This window comes from Hyaloscypha bicolor, assembly GCF_002865645.1.
Source record: "Hyaloscypha bicolor E unplaced genomic scaffold K444scaffold_124, whole genome shotgun sequence".
In the NCBI taxonomy this organism is placed as follows: Eukaryota; Fungi; Ascomycota; class Leotiomycetes; order Helotiales; family Hyaloscyphaceae; genus Hyaloscypha; species Hyaloscypha bicolor.
In genome coordinates this window covers 733,984-754,394 of record NW_020194626.1, presented here as the reverse complement: position 1 = coordinate 754,394, position 20,411 = coordinate 733,984, and the positions used below count along the sequence as shown (strand labels likewise).

General features: G+C 49.6%; 7 protein-coding genes across 7 annotated transcripts; 3 read left to right on the top strand and 4 right to left on the bottom strand.

Moving 5' to 3' along the window:
• Positions 1-124: 124 nt before the first annotated feature.
• K444DRAFT_595867 (Yip1-domain-containing protein) lies at positions 125-1,345 on the top strand. The gene is made up of 2 exons (XM_024878409.1): positions 125-557; positions 630-1,345. The coding sequence occupies exons 1-2, from the start codon at positions 216-218 to the stop codon at positions 1,191-1,193; spliced, it is 906 nt and encodes a 301-aa protein (XP_024732723.1). The 5' UTR covers positions 125-215; the 3' UTR covers positions 1,194-1,345.
• On the bottom strand, positions 1,267-3,508 carry K444DRAFT_616885 (Pex24p-domain-containing protein). The gene is made up of 3 exons (XM_024881008.1): positions 3,292-3,508; positions 1,954-3,234; positions 1,267-1,862 (listed from the first exon to the last, which is right to left on the bottom strand). Exons 1-3 carry the CDS (start codon positions 3,301-3,303, stop codon positions 1,437-1,439), a joined length of 1,719 nt encoding a protein of 572 aa, XP_024732722.1. The 5' UTR covers positions 3,304-3,508; the 3' UTR covers positions 1,267-1,436.
• A 292-nt stretch (positions 3,509-3,800) lies between these two features.
• On the top strand, positions 3,801-6,665 carry K444DRAFT_567968 (uncharacterized protein). Its single transcript, XM_024877187.1, has 3 exons — positions 3,801-5,211; positions 5,258-5,963; positions 6,014-6,665. The coding sequence occupies exons 1-3, from the start codon at positions 3,818-3,820 to the stop codon at positions 6,308-6,310; spliced, it is 2,397 nt and encodes a 798-aa protein (XP_024732721.1). The 5' UTR covers positions 3,801-3,817; the 3' UTR covers positions 6,311-6,665.
• A 206-nt stretch (positions 6,666-6,871) lies between these two features.
• K444DRAFT_80872 (uncharacterized protein) lies at positions 6,872-7,323 on the bottom strand. The gene has a single exon (XM_024888730.1). The coding sequence runs from the start codon at positions 7,226-7,228 to the stop codon at positions 6,938-6,940; it is 291 nt and encodes a 96-aa protein (XP_024732720.1). The 5' UTR covers positions 7,229-7,323; the 3' UTR covers positions 6,872-6,937.
• On the top strand, positions 7,324-8,278 carry K444DRAFT_80873 (uncharacterized protein). The gene is made up of 3 exons (XM_024888731.1): positions 7,324-7,436; positions 7,993-8,157; positions 8,260-8,278. Exons 1-2 carry the CDS (start codon positions 7,419-7,421, stop codon positions 8,137-8,139), a joined length of 165 nt encoding a protein of 54 aa, XP_024732719.1. The 5' UTR covers positions 7,324-7,418; the 3' UTR covers positions 8,140-8,157; positions 8,260-8,278.
• A 293-nt stretch (positions 8,279-8,571) lies between these two features.
• On the bottom strand, positions 8,572-12,116 carry K444DRAFT_616882 (ankyrin). The gene is made up of 5 exons (XM_024881007.1): positions 11,572-12,116; positions 11,500-11,522; positions 10,449-11,446; positions 9,486-10,396; positions 8,572-9,364 (listed from the first exon to the last, which is right to left on the bottom strand). Exons 1-5 carry the CDS (start codon positions 11,874-11,876, stop codon positions 8,884-8,886), a joined length of 2,718 nt encoding a protein of 905 aa, XP_024732718.1. The 5' UTR covers positions 11,877-12,116; the 3' UTR covers positions 8,572-8,883.
• A 166-nt stretch (positions 12,117-12,282) lies between these two features.
• K444DRAFT_567963 (phosphatidylinositol 3-kinase-like protein tor2) lies at positions 12,283-20,280 on the bottom strand. The gene is made up of 6 exons (XM_024877186.1): positions 20,137-20,280; positions 20,017-20,084; positions 19,011-19,962; positions 16,445-18,959; positions 13,115-16,390; positions 12,283-13,068 (listed from the first exon to the last, which is right to left on the bottom strand). The coding sequence occupies exons 1-6, from the start codon at positions 20,190-20,192 to the stop codon at positions 12,631-12,633; spliced, it is 7,305 nt and encodes a 2,434-aa protein (XP_024732717.1). The 5' UTR covers positions 20,193-20,280; the 3' UTR covers positions 12,283-12,630.
• Between the last annotated feature and the right edge of the window lie 131 nt (positions 20,281-20,411).

The following is a 20,411-nucleotide window of genomic DNA, read 5'->3' as shown; positions in this document are numbered from 1 at the left end:
TTTAGATCAAAAAGGCGTGATCTTCCTCTAGGAACTTTTTCTGGTCAGCCTTCGGAACTTCCCGCGATCCAAAAATCCTCGTTCCTGACATTCAAGGCGTAAACAGCACCTCTCAAGAAACCACGTCAACCAGCACGCTGAGAACACATTCCTCAAAGCTCATCTGAGCAGCCCAGTTTACAGCTTCTTCTAGTATTCAGTTAAAGTCTCTCAAAATGTCACAATTCTTCCAACAACCACCCAATCCTCCTTACGGCGCGTCTTCAGCGCAAAACTTACAGTTCTACCCTTCGTCATACACACCAAATCCTGTGTCCGGTCACGCAACACCTTCGCAAGCTTCGTATGGATATGGAGCATCGGGTGGAAGCCCAGCTTATGGTGCTGCTGGAGGCTTTAATTCGGGCTTTGGGGCGCCGCAGGGAGTCAGTGGGAGGATGGGCGAGCAAGGAGGATTGAGAACTGGATGGTTGGCGGCATTTGGGACAGAGGGTTATGACGGGGAGCCACCGCTGTTAGAGGAGCTTGGAGTGAACTTCTCACATATTCAGAGCAAGGTAAGCTGCCCATACTGGAGCTTCATGTCGAGTTCAATGCAGCAAGGGCTGAAGCTAATGTGTGTAAAATAGACATTAGCTGTTCTCAATCCACTCGCTCGAATAGACCAGCACATAATGGACGACTCTGACCTCGCGGGTCCCGTTCTCTTCTTCCTCCTCTTCGGAACGTTCCTCATGTTCTCCGGAAAAGTCCACTTCGGATACATTTACGGCCTCGCCCTCCTAGGCAGCATCTCTCTCCACACAATACTTTCCCTCATGTCACCACCATTAGGAGACACATCGTCGGATCCATCACCTCCTGCCCATGGTTCTTCACACCTTTCCTCGACCTTAACCTTCACCCGAAGCGCATCCGTGTTAGGATATTGCTTGTTACCTCTGGTGTTGACAAGTCTTGTAGGCGTAATACTTCCAATGGATGGCATGCTGGGATATGTGTTGACGAGCTTGGCGATTGTGTGGTGCACATACAGCAGTTCTGGGATGTTCTGCGTAGTGGGAAGGATGAGAGATATGCGTGGATTGGTCGCATATCCCCTTGCACTATTTTACATCAGCTTTGGCATTATGGGGATCTTTTCGAGTAGAGGAACTAAGGTACTAGGAGCTAAAGTTGGAACGGGTCTGTGAGTGTGCATGGCGGCATAATAAATGGGCGAAAAGGGTTGGTCTTGTAATTATAGAGACAGATGTTCATTGAGCCTAGCCACTGCTCAGGGCTTTATTCAAGCACAAATATATCGAACACTTCGCGAACGGTGGTCATATGGCAACAAAATCTGAGACAACAGCAAGTCATGATTATTGGTAGTCGCTCAAAACTCCAGCCCAATGATCCAAGTAAGCCTATAATTGTGTACACGACGAGGGATGTTATTCTAATCCCATCCTGACATCATCTGCGATGCCCCAATCCGCTTCCCTAGCTCTCGGGACTCTCTCATCATCGCTGGCAATGCTTAAACTACTTCCTGTGCCTCTTCTCCTCAGGTTTGCTGGTCTGCTTTTGAAACCGGAGCTTTTTGTGGACGAGCCATCACTTTTACTAGTACTTTCTGCTTTAGACTTGCCACTTCTGATACTAGCCTTGTCGGTGTATTCTAGATTGTCCTGTAAGGGTTCGGAGAAGAGTGGTGCAGAGATAGGTGTCTGTTGTGCTCTAGGACTGTCACGCGTGGGGGTTGGTGAGGGTGTGATTTCTGTGGAGGGAGAAACCTCGACTAGTTCTGCATCGCGATACCATTTTCGTCGGCGTGTGTAGCGTCCCCAGCCATCTTGTCCTCTTCGTCCGTTCTGCCACTGTAGTGCTTGTCAGCACTGGTATCGACTTTGATCGAAAAACTGATTTTGGAACCCCACTACTATCTCATAAACTGGAGGCAAAACAAACCTTATTATCGTAGTAGATCCAACCTTGTCCACCATCAGTAGTCTCAGGCTTCGCCTTGACGCCACCTTCGTCAAATTCTCCAGCACCTTCTACGAGCCATTTACTTCCTTCCGCCCACCTCCATCTTGCTGCACCACCTTCTACATCTGGGAGTTCAAAATCTTCTCTTGCAGGAGCAACGTTTAGGTGCTCATCAGTCCATGCTGCCCTTTCATATGCAAACAAGGACGTAGTCCAACCTAAAGCAACCCACCTCCGTTGATTTTCATACAATATGAATGTGAATCTAACTCCTGGAGCATCTGGCCTTCTTTTTGCAGCTGCTGAAGCAGCTAGTGAAGCTTTCTCTTGATATTCGGTCTGTTTTCGGGGCGGTAGAGGTGGTGCATCGGAAGCTGGTGGTGGTGGGGTGAGGTTATCAGAGAAGTGGAGGCCTGTCAAGGTAGCCAACATTCGGCGAATAAGTGCGGATCTCCACAGTATAGCTCTCGATACCCTGTTAGGTCGAGAATGCCATGTCAAGAACAGTGTGCCTGCAACTAGAACCATTCGTTTGGTTGTGATAATCTGAATAGGTCTGAGGGTCAAGACAATCCAGAGTGGTGTGATGAGAAGGATTCGGATCAAGAGGGTGGTAAGGGCAGGCCTGGTTGTAGCGGATGTTGCGGTTCGTTGGGTGGAGAGGAAGTCGGTAAGCTCGAGGAGAGGATCCAGCAGCACATTACATCGTGATGTAAAGACTTTCAGGGTTTCTACAATCTCGTCCAGCGTCTTTTGGTGTTTGGTATTCGTAGCTTCGGAATCCGTCTTTTTATGTCCTTTCTTCGGCTTTTCTCCAGTCCAACTCGTGGATGAAAGTGGCGAGTAACGCCTCGAGTACATCCCCAATATCAACCCCATAACGATCGCCACGGGCCCAGCATATCGCATTACTACGTCTCCGTATAACACCACCCCCCAGAAACCGGCCAGGAGCAAGAAGCTCTCCCAAGGATCTCCACTCGTCCATGTCAGCAATCCGGCGAGCTTGTTTAGAGGCAGCAGAAACGGATGTGAATATGCCAAAGCTCTGGTGATCTGAGGAGGAGTTGCGATCAATAGCGGCGATTTCTGGTGGACAAGTATCGTAGAGCGCTGCTTGTTAGCAGATGTGGCATGAGAAAGCGTCACTGGTGAGAATGCTGCCACCGTCGGAGGATTCGGATCATTGCTGGCTAGGGAGCCTCCATCATCGTCTCTTCGTGATGAACCCGGAGTGGAAGACATCATCCAGGGTGTATCCTGAAGTACAATTAGTCATGGGTGGTTCTTGTCCATAGGGATGAAGGTACGATGTACAAATGCAGCCATTCGTCATTATTCGGCCCAGGCAAACCTGCTTGCGAAAACGCGGAAGTAAGCAATCGAGTGTGCCACGAGATTGTGTTAATTCATTAGAGAATCATTGCTTGTGGGAGACTTCGCAAAGGTCTCCAGCATTAAGCAGACTATAATTTACATTGAAAAGGACGATGAAAGCATCTCTTGAGATCAAAGGACGGTTACCCGCGCGTCACATGCATGCAAAGCTCGGCATCATTTGAAGGTAGCCTTGCAGCCAACGGGTCGCAAGGTCAGGATGACCTTCGCATTTCAAGAGGAACTCTGCAAGAATGTAAATACTAGATGACCATATATTTTTACCAATCATATTATCTTTCTTAAGAACGCCCCATTTCGCAGAATAGCATGCATTCGCTCTTGCCTATTGGTTACCAAGCAGCCACAGCCTTGTTCCCACGTGACTGAGCTAAAGTAGCGTCATCGGATGAATTTTCGAAGGAAATTCAAAAGCAACCTCTTCCTTCAACCACCTCTCGAAAGCATGACCAGGACCAAACGACGCAACAACGACAACATGTCGAGACAGCCCCCCCTTCCCCCAGGACTGCCTCCTAGGCCACGCAATGGATACGGTAATGGTGATTCATACCGCCCCCAGAGCGACAACTACTACCGTCAGGAACCCGAGCAAGTGTACCAGTTTCGCGGCGCCGCCCAGAACTCGTACAGGCCTTCGTACGATCAGCCTTCGTATGACCAAAGACCTCGTCACGAGAACTACCCTCCTGGCATTTCCCCACCTCGTGGTCCTGCGACCGGTTCGTATCGTGATCGCCCGACCGAGTTCAGCTTCCGTCATGATGCGCCACCAGCCCTTGACTTCCAGGCTTCTTCCCGACTACGATCTCCACCGCGTCAGCGCACTAATCTTCAAGACAGCAATGGCGGCTACCGTGGTCGTGCTGACAATGCCAACAACAATCGGGGCGCGACGCGAGGCGGCTATCGTGGTCGTGCTGGCCCCAGAATGGCATCAGACCGAGAATTCCTCAGAGGCAATCGTGCTCCTACACCTGAATTGATGCCAGGCATGGACGATGATCAAGGAAACGCGATCAAATATGTGCCAATGGAAGATGTTTCCGACAGTGATGAAGCTGAGATGAATCTGTCCGACAGCGAAGGTGCTGAACCGAAGAAGAAGCAAGCCAGAACCGATGCTATCAAGGTTGCAGATGGCGACAGTGTTCCGAAATGGTCAAACCCTGATCCGTACACGGTTCTGCCTCCTCTCGATGAATCTCAGCGAAAGAAGAAGGACGTTGTCAAGCTGATCAGAAAGGCTCGCGTTACGTCCTCTTATGAGAACATAAACAAGACCGAAGCAGTGACTGATGATTTCATTTCCTTTGGCTTCGATGGCGATGGTCAGGATGATAACAGTATGCTGGCTCAGCGGCCTGGAAATGGGGTCGAGGGTGCTCCGACAGGTCCAAGGCTCAGGCATCGCGACAACACACACAAGCAAGAACAACAGTCTGGTTCCCCGAACCAGTTTCGTGAGAATCAACCGGCTCAAGGCACCAAACAAATTGACAACGATTCTAAGCTGCAGCCGCCAGCAGCTAAGACCAAGCCTTTGAATGAGAAGCCTCCTCAGCACCAACTTCCCAATAAGCCTCCTCAAAACCAACTTCCCACCAAGCCAGCCGCACACATCGATCTGACACCGAATCCTGATTTAGGTAACCGCAAGCGCACCATCAGAGATGAGATCAAAGGCCCTCTCAAGGCACCGCCAATGATCCATTCCAGTGGAGGAAAGAAACCAGCTGCCACTGGTGAGATCGTGAAGGAATGGAGAGTCCAACATGACGTTTCGCCCACCCCGTGGCTGTCCATTGATCATTCCGATTCTGCTAACATGGGTGTCTGGTAAGTACTATTACCTTGATGTTCTACAATAACTAACTTCAGTCAGGCTTCACAAGGAAATCATGGACTTTTACCATTTCGTTAAGCCTCGTGATTTTGAGCAGTTCATTCGCACGCAGCTCGTTGAACAGCTTCGCAGCAATGTAAAACAATTCTTTGAAAGATACGCAGATATTCGTACGTTTGGTTCGTTCCCAGCCGGGCTGTACCTCCCTACGAGCGATATGGATCTGGTCTGTGTTTCAGACACTTACATGAAGGGCGGGAACCAGATTCTGGGTAAAAAGAACAGTCTCTTCAAATTCTCCACATTCTTGAAAGAGTGCAACCTAGCCTTGAATGGAAAGACTGAAGTCATCCCCAAGGCCAAAGTCCCTCTTGTCAAATTTGTTGACAGAGTTACGGGTCTCAGAATCGATGTGTCCTTCGAAAATGATACCGGCTTGATCGCGAATAGGACATTCCAAGATTGGAAGGCTACCTTTCCGGCAATGCCCATTCTCGTCACACTGATCAAGCATCTCCTTGCCATGAGAGGTCTCAACGAGCCGGTCAACGGAGGTATCGGTGGATTTTCGGTAACCTGTCTTGTCGTAAGTCTTCTCCAGAATATGCCACAAGTTCAAAGCGGAAGCATGATCCCCGAGCATCACCTCGGTGAGATCCTCATGGAGTTCTTGGATTTGTATGGCAATCAGTTCAACTATGAACACACGGCGATTCAATTGAACCCCCCAGGATACATTCCGAAGGTGAGTCAGCTTGCGCGGTGGGGAGATGTCGAACACTGACCCTTACGTAGGCCGATGCAAACATCCCGTACAAGAACAAGCTCGCCATCGTCGATCCTAATAGATCCAGCAATGACATCGCTGGTGGATCCTCCAACACGGAAACAATCCTGAAGTGCTTCTCTAAATCCTACGACGCTTTGCAGAAGCGGATGGGTGAATTGCAGTATGCTGCTGATCGCCGGAATCAGAGCATCCTCGGATGCATTCTTGGTGGCAACTACACCTCCTTCAAACTCCAACGCGAGCATCTTGCTCACGTTCACGATAACCTCTATGGTCCCGTTGACCGCACTCAGTTCGAGTAGAGGCTTGATTGGTGTTTCCACCCTCTTTTCCACCCCGGAAGGAACGATATCTTGAGGATCATGATATCGTCAACATTGATATGTGATGCGTTATGAAAGGGCTTGCATTTGCACTACGGCGTACGGACAAAGATGGAATGATACCCCTGGCGTTTTTCCGTCGTGAGCCTGTACAATAGCTAGAGAGATTTGCTTCCTGGCTTCATTTTATTGCGTTCCCTCACTAAAGACACCTTTCGCGACTGACCTGCTTTTATAGTGATCGAGTCCCAGTTCTTGCCAATCGATGACAGACGAGACGATCGATCACTTCCATAAAGTCAATACAAGAATTCAAGTCGCTCGTTCCTCAAATACTTGCCGCGTCCTCGCTCGAGCCATTGGTCCTAACTGCCAGAATGGCGTTTACTGCTGATCGCTCCTTCTACTTTAGATCTCACAAACGTTGGATTGAATTGGATCAACGAATATTTCCTCGACTACGTCTGGGTGTCTTGCATGCGACTCGAGCTTTTGCTCTTGTTCAATATCGCGACTCGCCTCCCTTTCTCACTGTGGTGGCGCTTTCAGTGCAGCCATGGAGAGGAAAAGCTCGTTTTTGGTCGGACGCAGTTATACTGCGCATATCTATTGAGGGCTACTGGATACCTTGATCTTCCAAGATTCATGATTCTTCAGGAGAGTTGAATCGGTTCGGTTGATGGGAAATCTAGTTACGCAGCTTTTCCTGAATTCATACCCAGCTGACACCAAGCAAGCAATCAACCAACACACCCACCCACCCCTCCCTCCACCTAATTCAGAACCCCGAAAGAAGTAAGCCACTCGACGTCGACAGGTAGTTCTTATAGCGACTCTCGCCTCCCCCGCATTCGCCTGCGCCCGTTTTCCAGTTCCAGCTTCGCATGCCAAGATCATGGAACATCAGATAAGATCTCTTTTTTGAAAAGACCAGATGAAACCCCGCACGATCTCGCAGATCATATGCTTAGCCGGCGCGCACCCCCGCTTTCTTGCAGACTTGGCAGGAGATACCAAGCTTCAGCTGCTTTTGCGAGGAAGCCGTTACGAGGCTGCAGAGTGGTTAATGTGCTAAGACGACCGTGTAATGGTGAGTGGGTTCCAGGTAAGGAGCAGCGAGCCCTTTGTCTACCAAAGCCATAAATCGGGTAGCTGAAGATGGTCAATGGAACCGGACAGGCGCCAGATATTGCATCTTTTTGGGCGGTTTGGTGAGAGGAACGGGGATTGTTCTTCCAGGCGGTTGCTGCAATTGGACGCCTCCTGTATCTCAAGACACGAAGGCATTGAAACTCCCTCGAATGTACTCGAGTGCCGCCTCCGGTGTGCCAAGATATCGTTGGCCAGCTCGCCTGCTGTGTGATATGCATTAACGGTACTGTTCCCTACATTCTGTACATATACCAACCGCTTGGCATCTCTTGTTCTTTCCCTGGCACTGGGCTTGCTCATCGCTGCTGCGCTGGTCAGCCTGGTTCCAGCGCATGGCTTGATCGCAGGTGCTGTTGGCGACTTGGGAGGAAAGGGGCAAGGACCTGGTGTCGTCTCTGGTGTCAATAGCCAAGCGGTTGTCACAGTCCTCAACGGCAAATCTGCCTTTGGGGGACTCAGGGCGTAAGATATTTCGTACTCTTTAGTGATACACTGCTAACCAAAACTAGGGCGGTGATATAGTCGTAGCTACTGCTCTGGCTGCCAAGCAAAAGCTCTTTGGAAACACAATCCCGCAGATCTCAGCAAATGCCGGTGTCCTTACCATGATCTTTCCTCAGATCAATGGCGATGGAGCTGGACCGATCGTGTATTAATCTCGACTGACGTTACAGGTAAGACGTTTACGGATATAACTGTCTCTAAGAACGTCCCAGGCACAAACGGGAAGAGCAACGCGGCTAACCAGGACTTCCTTCTTGTGGCCAACATCCCAGCTGGCACGGCTTTCACTGGCGCTATCGGAGCACTAAGGTAAAGAACGTGTATGCTGTCACGCGTGCGAATCCCGCCGGTTCTTTGGAGGCACAGTGCTTGTCCAAATCGCTGCTGCTGGGAAGAAGCGAGAGGTTATAGGTGGCAGCCTTGCTGCTAGGGTAAAGGCAATCATTGAATAGGGGCGACTGGACACTTGTAGAATTCGCTGAGGGAAAGCAGGGGGAGAAGAGGGTGTGGTGTTTTGGTCTGTAATACTTGGCCCAGGAGCAGGACTTGTTGAAGCATATAAAACTGGCAATGGCAATAATGATCTCAAGTGCATCTGTCAAGCATAAAGTTTACATGCCGATTGGAAAATCAGTGATACCTAAATTACTTTGTTCCTAGGCCTACTAAGTACTTTCATACAACTCCGCTCGGCCTTGCCAAAACAAATGAATGTAGCCAATATTTTCCACTTTCAAAACGGGCTCGCTCAATCTCACCAGACAGTTGAAATAACGAGCAAATTGTCAAGTTCTGACACCGATTCGCCACCTCCACCGGATCCCGACTCCGTTCCAAGTTTCCCCATAAATCAGTTCCCCGAGACCCGTCCCATATCAATTCGCTAACCAAGATGTCTATTTAAAGTATGAAATTCGTAAATTGTTCTTTCGCGGAGAAGTGGTCTCGTGGCCTGGAGATGTTCGATCTGGAGCAATGCGGAATGATGGAGAACCCCATTCGTGAAGTATCGTTGGAGCAGATACGGCGCCTCGGTCTCCAATGAGGGAAGTACATAGCTGTATTTGAGCGTACAATATCTCATCTTTAGCAGCTTTACTGCTACTACTATGCTTCAGTCCAAGGGTCATAATGCCAGTGCCAGTGCTTGTGCGAGCGTGGACGTTCGCTCCATGAGAGAGTAGAAAATTTGTAGCAGGTCGATTTCCCAATCTGACAGCAATATGCAGAGATGTCTCGCCATGTCGATTGCGCCGGTCAAGGTCAGTTCCAGCATCAAAGAGTCGTTGATAAATCTTCGTCGTCATATCGTCGTCCTCGCCTTCGCGGCGGTGCATGACGAATGCCATGAATGGCGTTATTCCTTGCTTATCATAGCTTGCGTGAGAGTGGCGTCAGCTAATGCTCCACTGAAACATCTCGGGAGAATTGAGACCTTGTCTCTGCATAAACGCATGAGACCGTTTAGAACAGGAAGGAGGTTTTCCCAAATACTTACTTATTTGGATCCACGCCAGCAAGTAAAAGCTGCTCCAAGTACCGCTCGCGACTCGTTGTCGAAAATTCGAGAGAAGAACCCGCCTTTTGATCAGACTGCTTGCCGGGGATCGGTAAGTCCAAACGCACTACTGCCAGACAATGGAGACCATTACGACCATCTGCATCTTCGAATTTGGGGTCTTCTCCGGAGCAGACGATTGAGCGTAGTAAGTCTGCGTGTAGCTCGTACTGTTGCAAATCCTCAAAATTCTCGACCCAGTCGTGCTTCTTGAAATTCTGAAAATTTCTATTGACAAAACTGTATTCTTCGAACTGCCCATCGCTGCTGGGATCCCGTTGCTCAAGGAACAGGTCTCCATCAACAGAGAACTGGGAATCCTTAATTGTAGGCAACGTTAGTTTAGACTCCAGTTCCTGAAGCTGGTCTTGGATGCGGAAGCCAAGGTTGTCTCGAGTGGTTGGAAGATCGACTCTGCAAAATTCAAGGGTCTGCACAATCTCGTTCAATACGTCAGGCGAAATTGGAGGTTCTGTAAGGGCGTGTATGGCTGTTTGACCATTGTAGTCTTGGCACCGGAAGTCGAATTGGCGATCAACGAGACTTCCAATTAAACTTTGAAAATCAAGAATTTGTTCGACACTTGATATATGCACCAAGTGCAGAAAAGTTTGCTTGGCATTGTTCAACGCGTGAACGTCGGCATCCATATCAATGAGGTGTAATAGGTAGCTCGGCGGTGCCTCGAGTGCTGCGGCTATGTGAAGAACCGAATTTTTGAAAGCGTCCACAACATCAAGGTCGTCTGGACGCACTCCGCAAGCTCTGATCCTGAACAGGACATCCGAACGAATAGAACGATGGGTTTCGTGCCCAATATGTTGAAAGATAGGGCCACAATCGCACGGAGACTAAACAAATATATTAGTCCCAGCATTGAAGGGTGCAAACCGAAATGCTAACCTCAACATCGTCACATTTCCGCAATTCGTTGTGGTTGATATGCTCCCAGCAGTATTGCGGAAAGCTGCCGGGTAATATGACAGGGTGTTCCATCTTTGTCGGCACTGAAATGCGTGAGATAGTTGCAGTTTTGCTGGAGGAAGTCCTGCCGGTCATTGTGCTCGACACTTCTGAAGATTCAGAAATAGTAAGACGCTCCATAAGAGACTTAATATCTCCCAGGAATGATGTTGAATATTTCGATTGCAGGCGTTTTTTGAGACTTCTGAGGCTCATGATCGACCTGCTAGAATTGCCTATTGAGAATACACTTCGAGTGTCGTGTTTATCTGGTTTGATTACGGTGGGAGTAGTAGTCTCTTCAGGCATCGACAAGGTCCTCTCACATTTTTCTGACATGGAATCGATAAGCTGGGCAGCGGTGGGCGAAGGTGTTTTGTCACGGTCTTCCGTCGTTGACTGAACATCATTGTAACCGGATTTAAACTTTCCCAAGGGCGACTCAAGGTTGAAACTGCTATTTATCCAATTGTCCGAACTCAGTTCTGTTGGTATAGGAATGGGCTCATACTCTCCCAAATTCTGGTGCGCACTTTCTATTTCATAGAGTCCCAGCGTTGACTCGGCCTTCTCGGTTTTCCAAGGTCCCAACGGCGGCTGGGCATCAATGGGCTCAAAGTGGTTGATATTCGACGAGTGGTCGAAGGGGCTCGATCCACTCTGTAGGTACGGACTTTGGGAGGCAGTAGAGACATCGTCGAGGTCGAAATCGAGCCAGGAGTTGCCCGCAGGTTCGATGGTGGACGCAGAAAGTAGCTCGGAGCTTTCTGATGGGTATCTTTCGCTGGATGTGATTTCGGATGTCGCAATGCGGTTGGACTTTCTCATTCGTTCTGCGGATCTCAGATCGCGACATTCCCTCAAAAGTTGAAGCCTCGCTCGGGTTATAGGACCTTTCGCTCTTAGTCGATTGGGTCTGGATTGAAGCAAAATGCCAACTATTTCGGCCCTTGTCAATCAGATGCCAAATCTATTTGTAAGTTGGACCTACGTTGCGTCTGGATATCTCGTTTGCTACGAATCTGTGAGCAAGAGTCTCTGCCTTCATTGTCGAAAAACATACCATGGTTGGAAATGCTTGCCACGCAAGACTTCCGCTATCTCGCCGACATTGAGGTCCGTCATCAAATACAATCGCACCAGCTTGCGCTTTCTGGTGGGTGTCCAGCCATTCCGAGGACGTCCCATAGGTTTTGGCTTCAAGCGCTTCTGAGCGGGAGCCCTCGCCTCTTCCTGCGAACCATTCTTTCGTTTCTTGTCTGCAACATACGCTGCACTGGTTACTTGCGTCGTCGGGGTCGCGTGGGCAGCGGAGCCCAGGGCGGAGGCCATGGATGGACTGTTAAGACCTTCACTGGACCAACGCATGTCTCGGAAAGGATAGAACCCCTATTCGGTCGAGGAAGGAGCGCTCTGGCGCAATCAAGAGAGCAGTGAGTCGTAGGATCAGCGCTTATGGAACGAGCATCGCGAGAGTCTCAAAGGGCCTTGGGAATAGCCCAGCACCAGCAGCATTTATCGACGAAGATGCCGATGCAAGTGGCGGTCCAGATCCAGAGCGCACCCCGCTGTGCCGTTTGCCTTCAGGCGCTCGGGGCTGACAACTCGCGCATCTGAAGCGGCGAAGCGAGGGATGATCCGAGGCGTTCTGCCCTGCACGGAGTCAGTACAGCGAGTGCAAAAAAGAACCCATCACTGATGCTGATTGGCCAGCAATCGCTGCGCCTCCTGCGGACGGATCATGTGACATGGCACTCTTGCTCTGGAATCAAACGTGGGCTCGTTATATGCCGCACTCTCTGGGATGTGCTGCAGAACCTCGGAGTGCTGGCAAACTTCATCTTCATCTAATAAGTTGTTGGCACTAAGGTGCAACTTGTTGGCCGCTGGTCTCGAAAACCGTAGATTCATCGCAGACTGTCCGATCCGACGCCTTGCTCAATGCCGCAGCACTCTAGTTTTACAAAAGTGTACATACAGTCTTCCTTCCGTCTCTAAGGACATGGCTCGTTTGCATTCATCACGAAAAGCATCGCTCAATACGCCGCCCAGCCGTTATCGTTAACTGTCCCATCTGTCCCATCTGTCCCATCTTGCCCGCCAACCATGCTAGAAGAAATCCTTACCAGAAACTGCACCAACCGATGTAATGCTGGCATAGATTTTCCAGCTTCGTCGCCTCAATCAACAACTTGTCAACTTGGATAATAAAGGTCAGCTCCTCGTCTGGCTTGAAATCGTGCCCAGTGAGCTTCTCCTTCACCCTATTCAGCACCTGCATCGCTCGCTCATTCTGCGTCTCTTGGATGTCGACGTCGGCCCCACCAGGTCCTTGAGTCGTAGAATTTGTTCTGGCACGCGGCCGAGAAGATGGCGGACCTCCTGGAGCTGCCGTAGGGTCCTGAGCCATGAGAGCTGAGGGTGGGATTTCCGCGTCCATGATAGAGGGACGACGGGCTTGCGCTGCCATCAGAGAATCACGGCGTTCAGAGCGGAAGTTTGGACCTGCTGGTGAAGTATCCCCCGTAAGACGCCAATTCAGGAGTGGATCGTGAATGAACTACTATGGTTAGTGAAAAGACTTCGCTAAGGGGGGTTGCACTTACAGCTTCAAGTACTGCCATCAAAGACTCCTTGTTATCCCTCAGAACCCTCATAACATTTTCACAAGTGATCCGGAAGCTGCCCTCGATGTTGCTTACCTCCATTGCGTATGTCAACATTCGAGTCAATCGGAAAGGCACTCGCTCTGGATACTTGTCGCGATGCATGGCGACTTCGAAGCAGTCACCAAAATCAATATGAATGATCTTGCCCGTGATTCGGTCAAGCATCAGATTCGATGGATGCCTGTCACCAAGACCGAGGATATATCCAACCATTGACATGACACCCAAAGAACGAGTGTAGTTCGTACGGCGCTCAAGCCAGGATTCGGAACTCTTGCTCTTCAACCATAACACGCGGTAGAGATCTTGGCCAGTAGTATTGTCCAGTGCATAGCCGAAGACTTCAACCTTCTGCATAAGAGTGAGATTATCGTAATCAGGAGCCATCTGGAGCATAATTCGGTGCTCGATGTTGAGCAAGATCTTGCGGCTCTCTCTGTACTCCCTGATCAAGACGTGAAGCGTGTCACTGTTTGGAACCCAGCCAAGTAGACCCGAATTCTGTGATAAGGGAATGGCGGGGTATCTCTGAATATTCAGATGTCGCTTGTATGACTCGGTATCATTGACCATCAGCGTGTTGCATAGACCAAACAGTTGCATAACACGTTCGTCCTGACGAATGTCTTCATGACCCTTCAGAACAAAAGCATACGGGACTCCGTCGCTTCCATTGAGACTGAGCTTTCGTGGACGCTGTTTGGAAGATATGACGCTAAAGGTGGTATCGAAGTTGAGAATTCGGATGATAGGCTTGCCGCTCATATAGGTGCCCGGTACTGCCAGGTCTAGATCGCGAGCATGGAGAAGTTTGGGCGATACATAGGCTAACTCTAGGTTATTGAGCTGCGGAAGTTGTCGAGCAATGCGCCGGAAAACTTGGTAATAGAGGTCCCAAGCTTGGTTGATATCACCGACATCGCCTGACTGTCTGTAAGTGAAGCACCACTCACGAGCTTCTTGCAAATCACGTCCGAAGGTCTGAGCAAAGGATATCTCTCGCAGTGTCTCGGGACCTTGGTCGAGCATGTCGTGCAATGGGGCCAAAGTAGCAAACATTCCTTCAATGTTTCGATCGCCGAAATAGAGCCTTGAAGCCTCCTCAAGACCCTCGTGCCAAAGTTCGTGCCACAACACCGCGACCCGGATAAGTTCATGACTGACGATATCTGCTTGCTCAACAAGTCTAGCGCTGTGCTGACGCATGCTGTCCATGATTTGCATCGCTGATCTTCCACGTCGAGTATTTGGAGCCGATTTCATGGCTACCGTCAGCGGGTAGACGAGGGCTTGTGGATGAGCCCTACCAACATCGGCTAGAAGATTATGGATCGATTGTCGAACCCGAGTGTTGGGCTGGTTAATCCGAGCAATGAGTTGAGGAATGACTTCCAGCCAAGTGTCCACGCTGACAGATGCAAATCCCTCGGTGACTGCCGCATTGACTTCCGGACTGCCTCCGTGGGCGAACCAAAGGGTCAACAGACGTAAGGTATCCTGCAAAGAACTGCCCATAGAGAGAGAAATGGACTTGAAGAATCCTCTGACTGCAGGAACGACATGGTCGATAAGAAGCTCCGGCGCGACAACCAAATTGTGATCTCGTTCTGCTTGACGGGTGAGGGATTGGACAAGTTCAAAGTTGGCGAGAGCCCAAGCATGCCAAGCTTTGTACCAAGTGGGGTTGAAGTGTGTGGCTGCTCGATACGAAGAAAGGACGTCAGTGACATGGTTTTCGTACCAATTACCCTTCTCTCGCGCAATTTGCCATTCCCCTTGTTTGAGGCAACATCTGGCGAGGAGCATCGTGTGCTCGGCCACAGCCTTATTAGACATTCCTGGACTGCCGACAGCACCACCGGGGCTGTTGGGATTGAAGCCATTAAGGGACATATTCGACACTCCACCGTTGATGCTGAGAACGTCGGTAGCGCCGTTCATGCCCCCCTGAGCCGCCGCGTGCACTTGATCTAAACGATCAGCTAGTTCTGCTGTGAAAACTCGCAGTGCATCCAATGCCGGTTCTTGTTTGCCTGCCGCCCAATGGTATTTGAGAACGGCATATTTGACGGGAGGAGGAACGTCCCTCAATAGAGGCTGTCGAATCTGACCGTTTTGGCGATTCCCATCCGCTTCGTCGACCCATGGCAAAAGCATGTCGAGGCTTTCATCGGTGCCAATCAGCATCTTCAGGTGCTTTTCTGCCAAGCCCATCCGACCAGATTTCCTACAGAGATTGGCAAATTTGATCATCATCTGCATGTTCTCTTTGGGTGATATCACTAAAGTACGGAGCTTTAGCATGCGCTGCCATACCTCAACGTTCCGCTGACAACCAAGGAGTCGTTTCTCCCAAGTGTGACGGAGAGTCTCCTGTTTGGTTGGATTGTTGGCACTTTGCTTGTAGACAATAAGCTCCTCTAACTCTGCCAACATTTGCACGCGAACAATGACGGTATAAGCTCGGTTGTACGACTCGCTGACCAAGGCGCTCAGCTCTGTGTCCAGCCCCTCTCTTGCTTTCTGCACGTACAGTGCAGCTTCTCGGAATTGGTTGCGATGCAAAGCAAGAGCAGCACCAAAAAAGGATCGATCTGGAGTATTGGCCTTCATGACGCTGAGATAGTCATCCATGAGATCCCACTGTCCCAGACCCCATGCAGCCGCGGTAGCCAAAGGCGCCACAGCCCGTTTGATCTCAAGAGTAGACGTATGCCACTTGTCTTGTGCCAATGCAGAGAGCGAGTCCCATTCTCCCAGTGCATGCAGGCACCTCATCTTCCCCATTATAATATCAAATGTCTCAGCCTGTTCTGGATACTCCTGCTCGCGCTTCTGGTAGAATTCAAGAGCCTCTTCCCAGCGCTCGAGTTTCTCGAACCAAGTTTCACGCAACTGGATTCCATCTTTGTAAAGTTGAGCCTTTCGCAAGATACCTATGGCCGCATCGTACTGTTGCAATTGATTGTTGATCTGGATTAGAGCTTCAACTGCTCCACTCGATTGGTCTTGAAGAAACTCCAACTCCTTGTAATGGAGAGCCTTTGCCCAAGCATGGCATCGGCCAGCTTCTCGCCCTAATACACGAATATCGATCGGAAGGGCCTTATCATCATGCTCCATAAATTCCGCAAGATTAAGCAATATTCCAAGAAGGTCGGGCGTGACATGTGGCGACCGAATTGCAAGCTCAATGTTTTGAATCAGATCATCCTATATAAAGACTTAGCTCTGAGAATCAATAGCTTTTTGACTGGAGACTTTTACCTGGTACGGTTCGAAAAGGTCACCCCAGCATGATACGAAGGCAGAGTTGAATAGTTCACGGGCCAGTGGAGGATACACGCTTGCCAAGGGAGCACATGCTCTGAGAGCCTGGTTCGGCGATTCCGTTAGGACGGTAACACTGAAACGACGCATCCATTCTTGCCAGTCCTCCTTTGTTGATTTGCCTTTCGCATCCCAAGACGCCTTCAGATGAACAGGATTCGAGTCAAGCTTTTTGTTCTGAGCCTCTGAGTAGGCCCCTTCATCGACCTGGTTACGGAAACGATCATCCGCGTTCAGATCTTGAGGTAAAACTTCTCCTTTTTGCAGCTTGCTTACCAGAAGTTCATAATTTTGATGAGAGATCTGGTTCGCTGCTAAGACCTTGTTAATGGTACCAACAAAATGCAGGTAATCTTTGCCCAGTTGGAAGATTAAGGCACAAAGTGTGTCAAGAGCAGCCAGTCTCAGAGAACTATCACTGCCAGCCAGAACTCTCGCAAGTGGATGGATAATCTTTGACGCAAAGTCGTTGAGATTGACCTGCCGTGAGATCTTGCCAATGGTCTCGATCGCGGATTTTCGAATGAATGACGGTTGCTGTTGTTTTTCGAAAACACCAACAATGACCGGAATGATTAAATGCATGTACTCTTCGCTGCTTGGGCCAAACACAAGAAATGCGTGGAGAACACGTTCCGAAGGCAAGCGTCTCGTAGAGACATCCTTTTCCAAAACACCTAGCATTAGGGGTAATAGCCCAGCCAAGTAAATCTTGAATTCGCCTTCCAAGGATCGGGAAATGGCTTCCACCAGTTGCAGAATATTCGCCTGCAAGGGAGTTGAATGGCTCCAAAACTCTTGCAACACGTTTACGATGTCTGGCAGGTAATTTCGGATGTGCTGTCGGACGATCGTTACCAAGACGCTTAGTTGACTGAAGTATGACTCGAGACGGGTAGAAGTAGCACTTCGGATGACAGCGATGAAGGCAGGGACGACCTTGTCGAGAAATGGAACACATTCGAGTCCAAGAGTCCTAAATATCGTCATGATTGACTCCACGACAAGTGCATGGTGCTGGACAAGGGACGGGTCCTTCAAGATTTGGAGCAATGCATTGACCACGACCGTAGGGAAGTATTCTTTGTTGGATGGTGTGAGTCCAGTCATCATGAGCGAGATATCAGTAAGCTGCGTCGACTCGAGGCGCAATTGAGACTCTGGAGATCTTTCTTCGACTTGCTGATGTTTGTAAGGGTCGAGAGCACCAAGAATGCCCATGAGCTTTATTGTCTCTTGACGCAGGGGGCCTCGGTGAGGTTCGGATCTGATGATTGTCTGGAGAATATCGAGGAGCATTGGGTAATCGAGGTATGGTTTAATGACATAACCCGAGTTGCTAGCTAGTTGCCCAAGAGTCCGAAGAGCGGCTTCACGCTTGACAACAGAACTTTGATCTTGTAAAGCTTCAAGTATGATCGGCATAAGCTTATCGATATACGGAAGCATATCCTCCCCTCCAACGGTAGCGAGGTCGCCAATTGCCTTTAGAATTGTTGACGATACAGCCGGGTTTGGATCGCTGGCCTTCGGAAGCAAGACGGCAATCATCGGGTCGACGTATGGTTTGATCAATCGCTGGGAGTTCTGAACTAGTAAGCTTAGTAGCTTTGCACTTTCCTCCTTGTTCCGTGCTACATCGGAGAACTCGAGCTCGGTAAGCATCTGAATGAGGACTTTTCGTAATGAGGGTATGACATATGCAGGGTTGACATGTGTGAGACGGCCGATGATGGCGATCGCGACCTCTCTGATAGCAAACACTTCATCGTTGAGGGCAAAGAACAGAGTTCGTATATTCTCTGCTTTTGCCAGGTGACGATCAAATCGTTCATCCAGAGCAGCAAGAACTGTTCTCCTGATTCCCGGATCAGGATCTGCAACTCCGACAGTGAGAAGCTTCTCGATGACTTCGCTGACAACTTGGATTGCGTGGTAGCTGGTCTGGTTGACGATCGGATCTCGGACGTAGAGTTGACAACATGTTAGAGCTGCTGCTTCTCTGATATCAGGGTTGTCGTCTTCGACGTACTTGATCGCAACATCTCTGACGAATTCATTTAAAACATGGCCGGAGAAGTCGAAACTCCCTAATGTGTTCAGCGCAAGCTTGATCTCAGTCTGGCGGTGCTCGTATGCAAGGGGATCTTTCGAGTCTTTGGGTACGATTGGTGCTGCCGCAATGCTATTCGGTGTTGGAGCCCCAAGTGGCTTGAAAGGTTCGCCACACAGGACTTTGCTTAACATATCTAAGAGTCTTTCCTGTATAGTGGGCTTGACCGGTGGGATGTAGAAAGCCATGTCCACTAATGCCTGGGTGAGCTTTGGTGTCAATTCACAGGCGAAGATAGGATCGAGTAAGGCTTCCATGTATTTGCTCAATGTTTGGCCAACTGCAACTGCAAGCCTGCTGATACAATCAAAAACAGGGTCAACTGTGCCGCTGCGTCTTCTTTGAAAAGGTTAGTGAAATTCTCTGACTTGTTCAAGAGTGCGAACTTACGATTTCAGACTCAAGCCTTCACGAACATAGATCAGGACCCCGTCAAGATATGGTGCAATAGCACTCTTGACGGCATTTGCAATATTTCCAATTGCCAAGAATGCATCATTTCGGTCTTTATCCTTCTTAAGCATCCCCGACAGGAAGACCATGAATTTGTGCAAATATGATTGAGCAAACTCGGTGGGGGAGTAATTTGCCAGTTCAGGGATCAGCATCACCACTGTTCGGCGGATCTGAACGTCTCTGTGATCTTTGTGTCGAAACACAATCTCGCAAACCTCTGGGTAATGTTCGTGCATGAACATGCCTCCTTGTTGAAGTAGTTCTTTGATGACGAGGAGAGATCCGTGGATATATTCCACTGAGCCCTGTCTCACCCCTTGAACTGCTTCATCATATATCTTTGCTTGCCAAGTCTGGCGCATGGCTTGGTCTCTCTCCCTGATAATTTGAAAACACGCGCTGATAGCTTCGGCAGCAGTTTGTCGAATGAGAAGACGTTGGTCTCGCAGTCCCACCCAAATCTGGTCAAATATGAGCCCAACAAAGGTGTACATCAGTGTTGGAGCGTTTCGAGCGAGCTCCCGGAGCACCAGGACAGCGCTGTATCTCCTTTCTTCAACCCGGTCCGATTGTAGCCATTCCAAGGCCGTCTTGACCTCACTTTCCACAAGTTCTGAAATTAAGGAGCCTCCAGGTCGGCAGATTTTCCCAAGGGCTACCGCAGCTGGTTGCATCGGAATCAGATCTCTCCCTCGTAATACTGTGCGGAGTGACTGAGTGAATCTGGTCGTCTTCTGCCCGGCATCAACACCATCGAAATCAATCAGGGCGTCGAGGGCGTGAATGCCCCCAAGTCGTTCAGCAGGATCACCGCCATGACTGATAAGCTTATTTATGTTACTGTTTACTACCCCATAGAACTCGAGGAACCGCTCCTGGGGAAGATCTAGCGCGTGTTGTGAGCTATTGAGCAACCATAAGGGAATTTCACGCGACTGACCTCTTGCTGTGACGGCAACCAACTCCCGTAATTCCAAAGCTGCTCTCTTTCGTACATCATCACTGCTTCTGTCCGAAGATGTCAGGGACGGTTTGCGAACAGGATGTCTAGGCTACTAACTTTGATTTCAGGTCCGTCACAATGCGGTTAAGAGCATCCTGTGCTTGTTGCGACATTTTGTTCAGCTGCTTTGACCGACTTCCTCTCTACAAAGCGCACTCCATTTTTGTCCATATGCGCCGGCAAGACGTCGTCGAGTTTAAAGCTGTTGCAAGAAGGGCAACATCGTTGAGGTGATTCCGTGACGAAGCGCTCCTCTAGGTCTGAATAAGGTTTAGCGCCTCTCGGAATTCTCCGCGCCATTACGATAACGAAGTTTATCTTCGGCCTAACTT

What these genes read in the sequence shown, in the direction of transcription:
- K444DRAFT_595867 (XM_024878409.1), top strand. Translation starts at nt 216, where the DNA reads ATGTCACAATTCTTCCAACAACCACCCAATCCTCCTTACGGCGCGTCT. An exon ending in TCTCACATATTCAGAGCAAG is followed by an intron (nt 558 to 629) that starts GTAAGCTGCCCA and finishes TGTGTAAAATAG; the next exon opens with ACATTAGCTGTTCTCAATCC.
- K444DRAFT_616885 (XM_024881008.1), bottom strand. An exon ending in GGATCTACTACGATAATAAG is followed by an intron (nt 1,863 to 1,953) that starts GTTTGTTTTGCC and finishes CAAGCACTACAG; the next exon opens with TGGCAGAACGGACGAAGAGG.
- K444DRAFT_567968 (XM_024877187.1), top strand. Translation starts at nt 3,818, where the DNA reads ATGACCAGGACCAAACGACGCAACAACGACAACATGTCGAGACAGCCC. An exon ending in TCTGCTAACATGGGTGTCTG is followed by an intron (nt 5,212 to 5,257) that starts GTAAGTACTATT and finishes AACTTCAGTCAG; the next exon opens with GCTTCACAAGGAAATCATGG. An exon ending in CCCCAGGATACATTCCGAAG is followed by an intron (nt 5,964 to 6,013) that starts GTGAGTCAGCTT and finishes ACCCTTACGTAG; the next exon opens with GCCGATGCAAACATCCCGTA.
- K444DRAFT_80872 (XM_024888730.1), bottom strand. Translation starts at nt 7,228, where the DNA reads ATGATCTTGGCATGCGAAGCTGGAACTGGAAAACGGGCGCAGGCGAAT.
- K444DRAFT_616882 (XM_024881007.1), bottom strand. Translation starts at nt 11,876, where the DNA reads ATGCGTTGGTCCAGTGAAGGTCTTAACAGTCCATCCATGGCCTCCGCC. An exon ending in GGCAAGCATTTCCAACCATG is followed by an intron (nt 11,523 to 11,571) that starts GTATGTTTTTCG and finishes ACAGATTCGTAG; the next exon opens with CAAACGAGATATCCAGACGC. An exon ending in ACGAGATATCCAGACGCAAC is followed by an intron (nt 11,447 to 11,499) that starts GTAGGTCCAACT and finishes GGGCCGAAATAG; the next exon opens with TTGGCATTTTGCTTCAATCC.
- K444DRAFT_567963 (XM_024877186.1), bottom strand. Translation starts at nt 20,192, where the DNA reads ATGTCGCAACAAGCACAGGATGCTCTTAACCGCATTGTGACGGACCTG. An exon ending in GGTTGCCGTCACAGCAAGAG is followed by an intron (nt 19,963 to 20,016) that starts GTCAGTCGCGTG and finishes AACACGCGCTAG; the next exon opens with ATCTTCCCCAGGAGCGGTTC. An exon ending in GAAGGCTTGAGTCTGAAATC is followed by an intron (nt 18,960 to 19,010) that starts GTAAGTTCGCAC and finishes ACCTTTTCAAAG; the next exon opens with AAGACGCAGCGGCACAGTTG.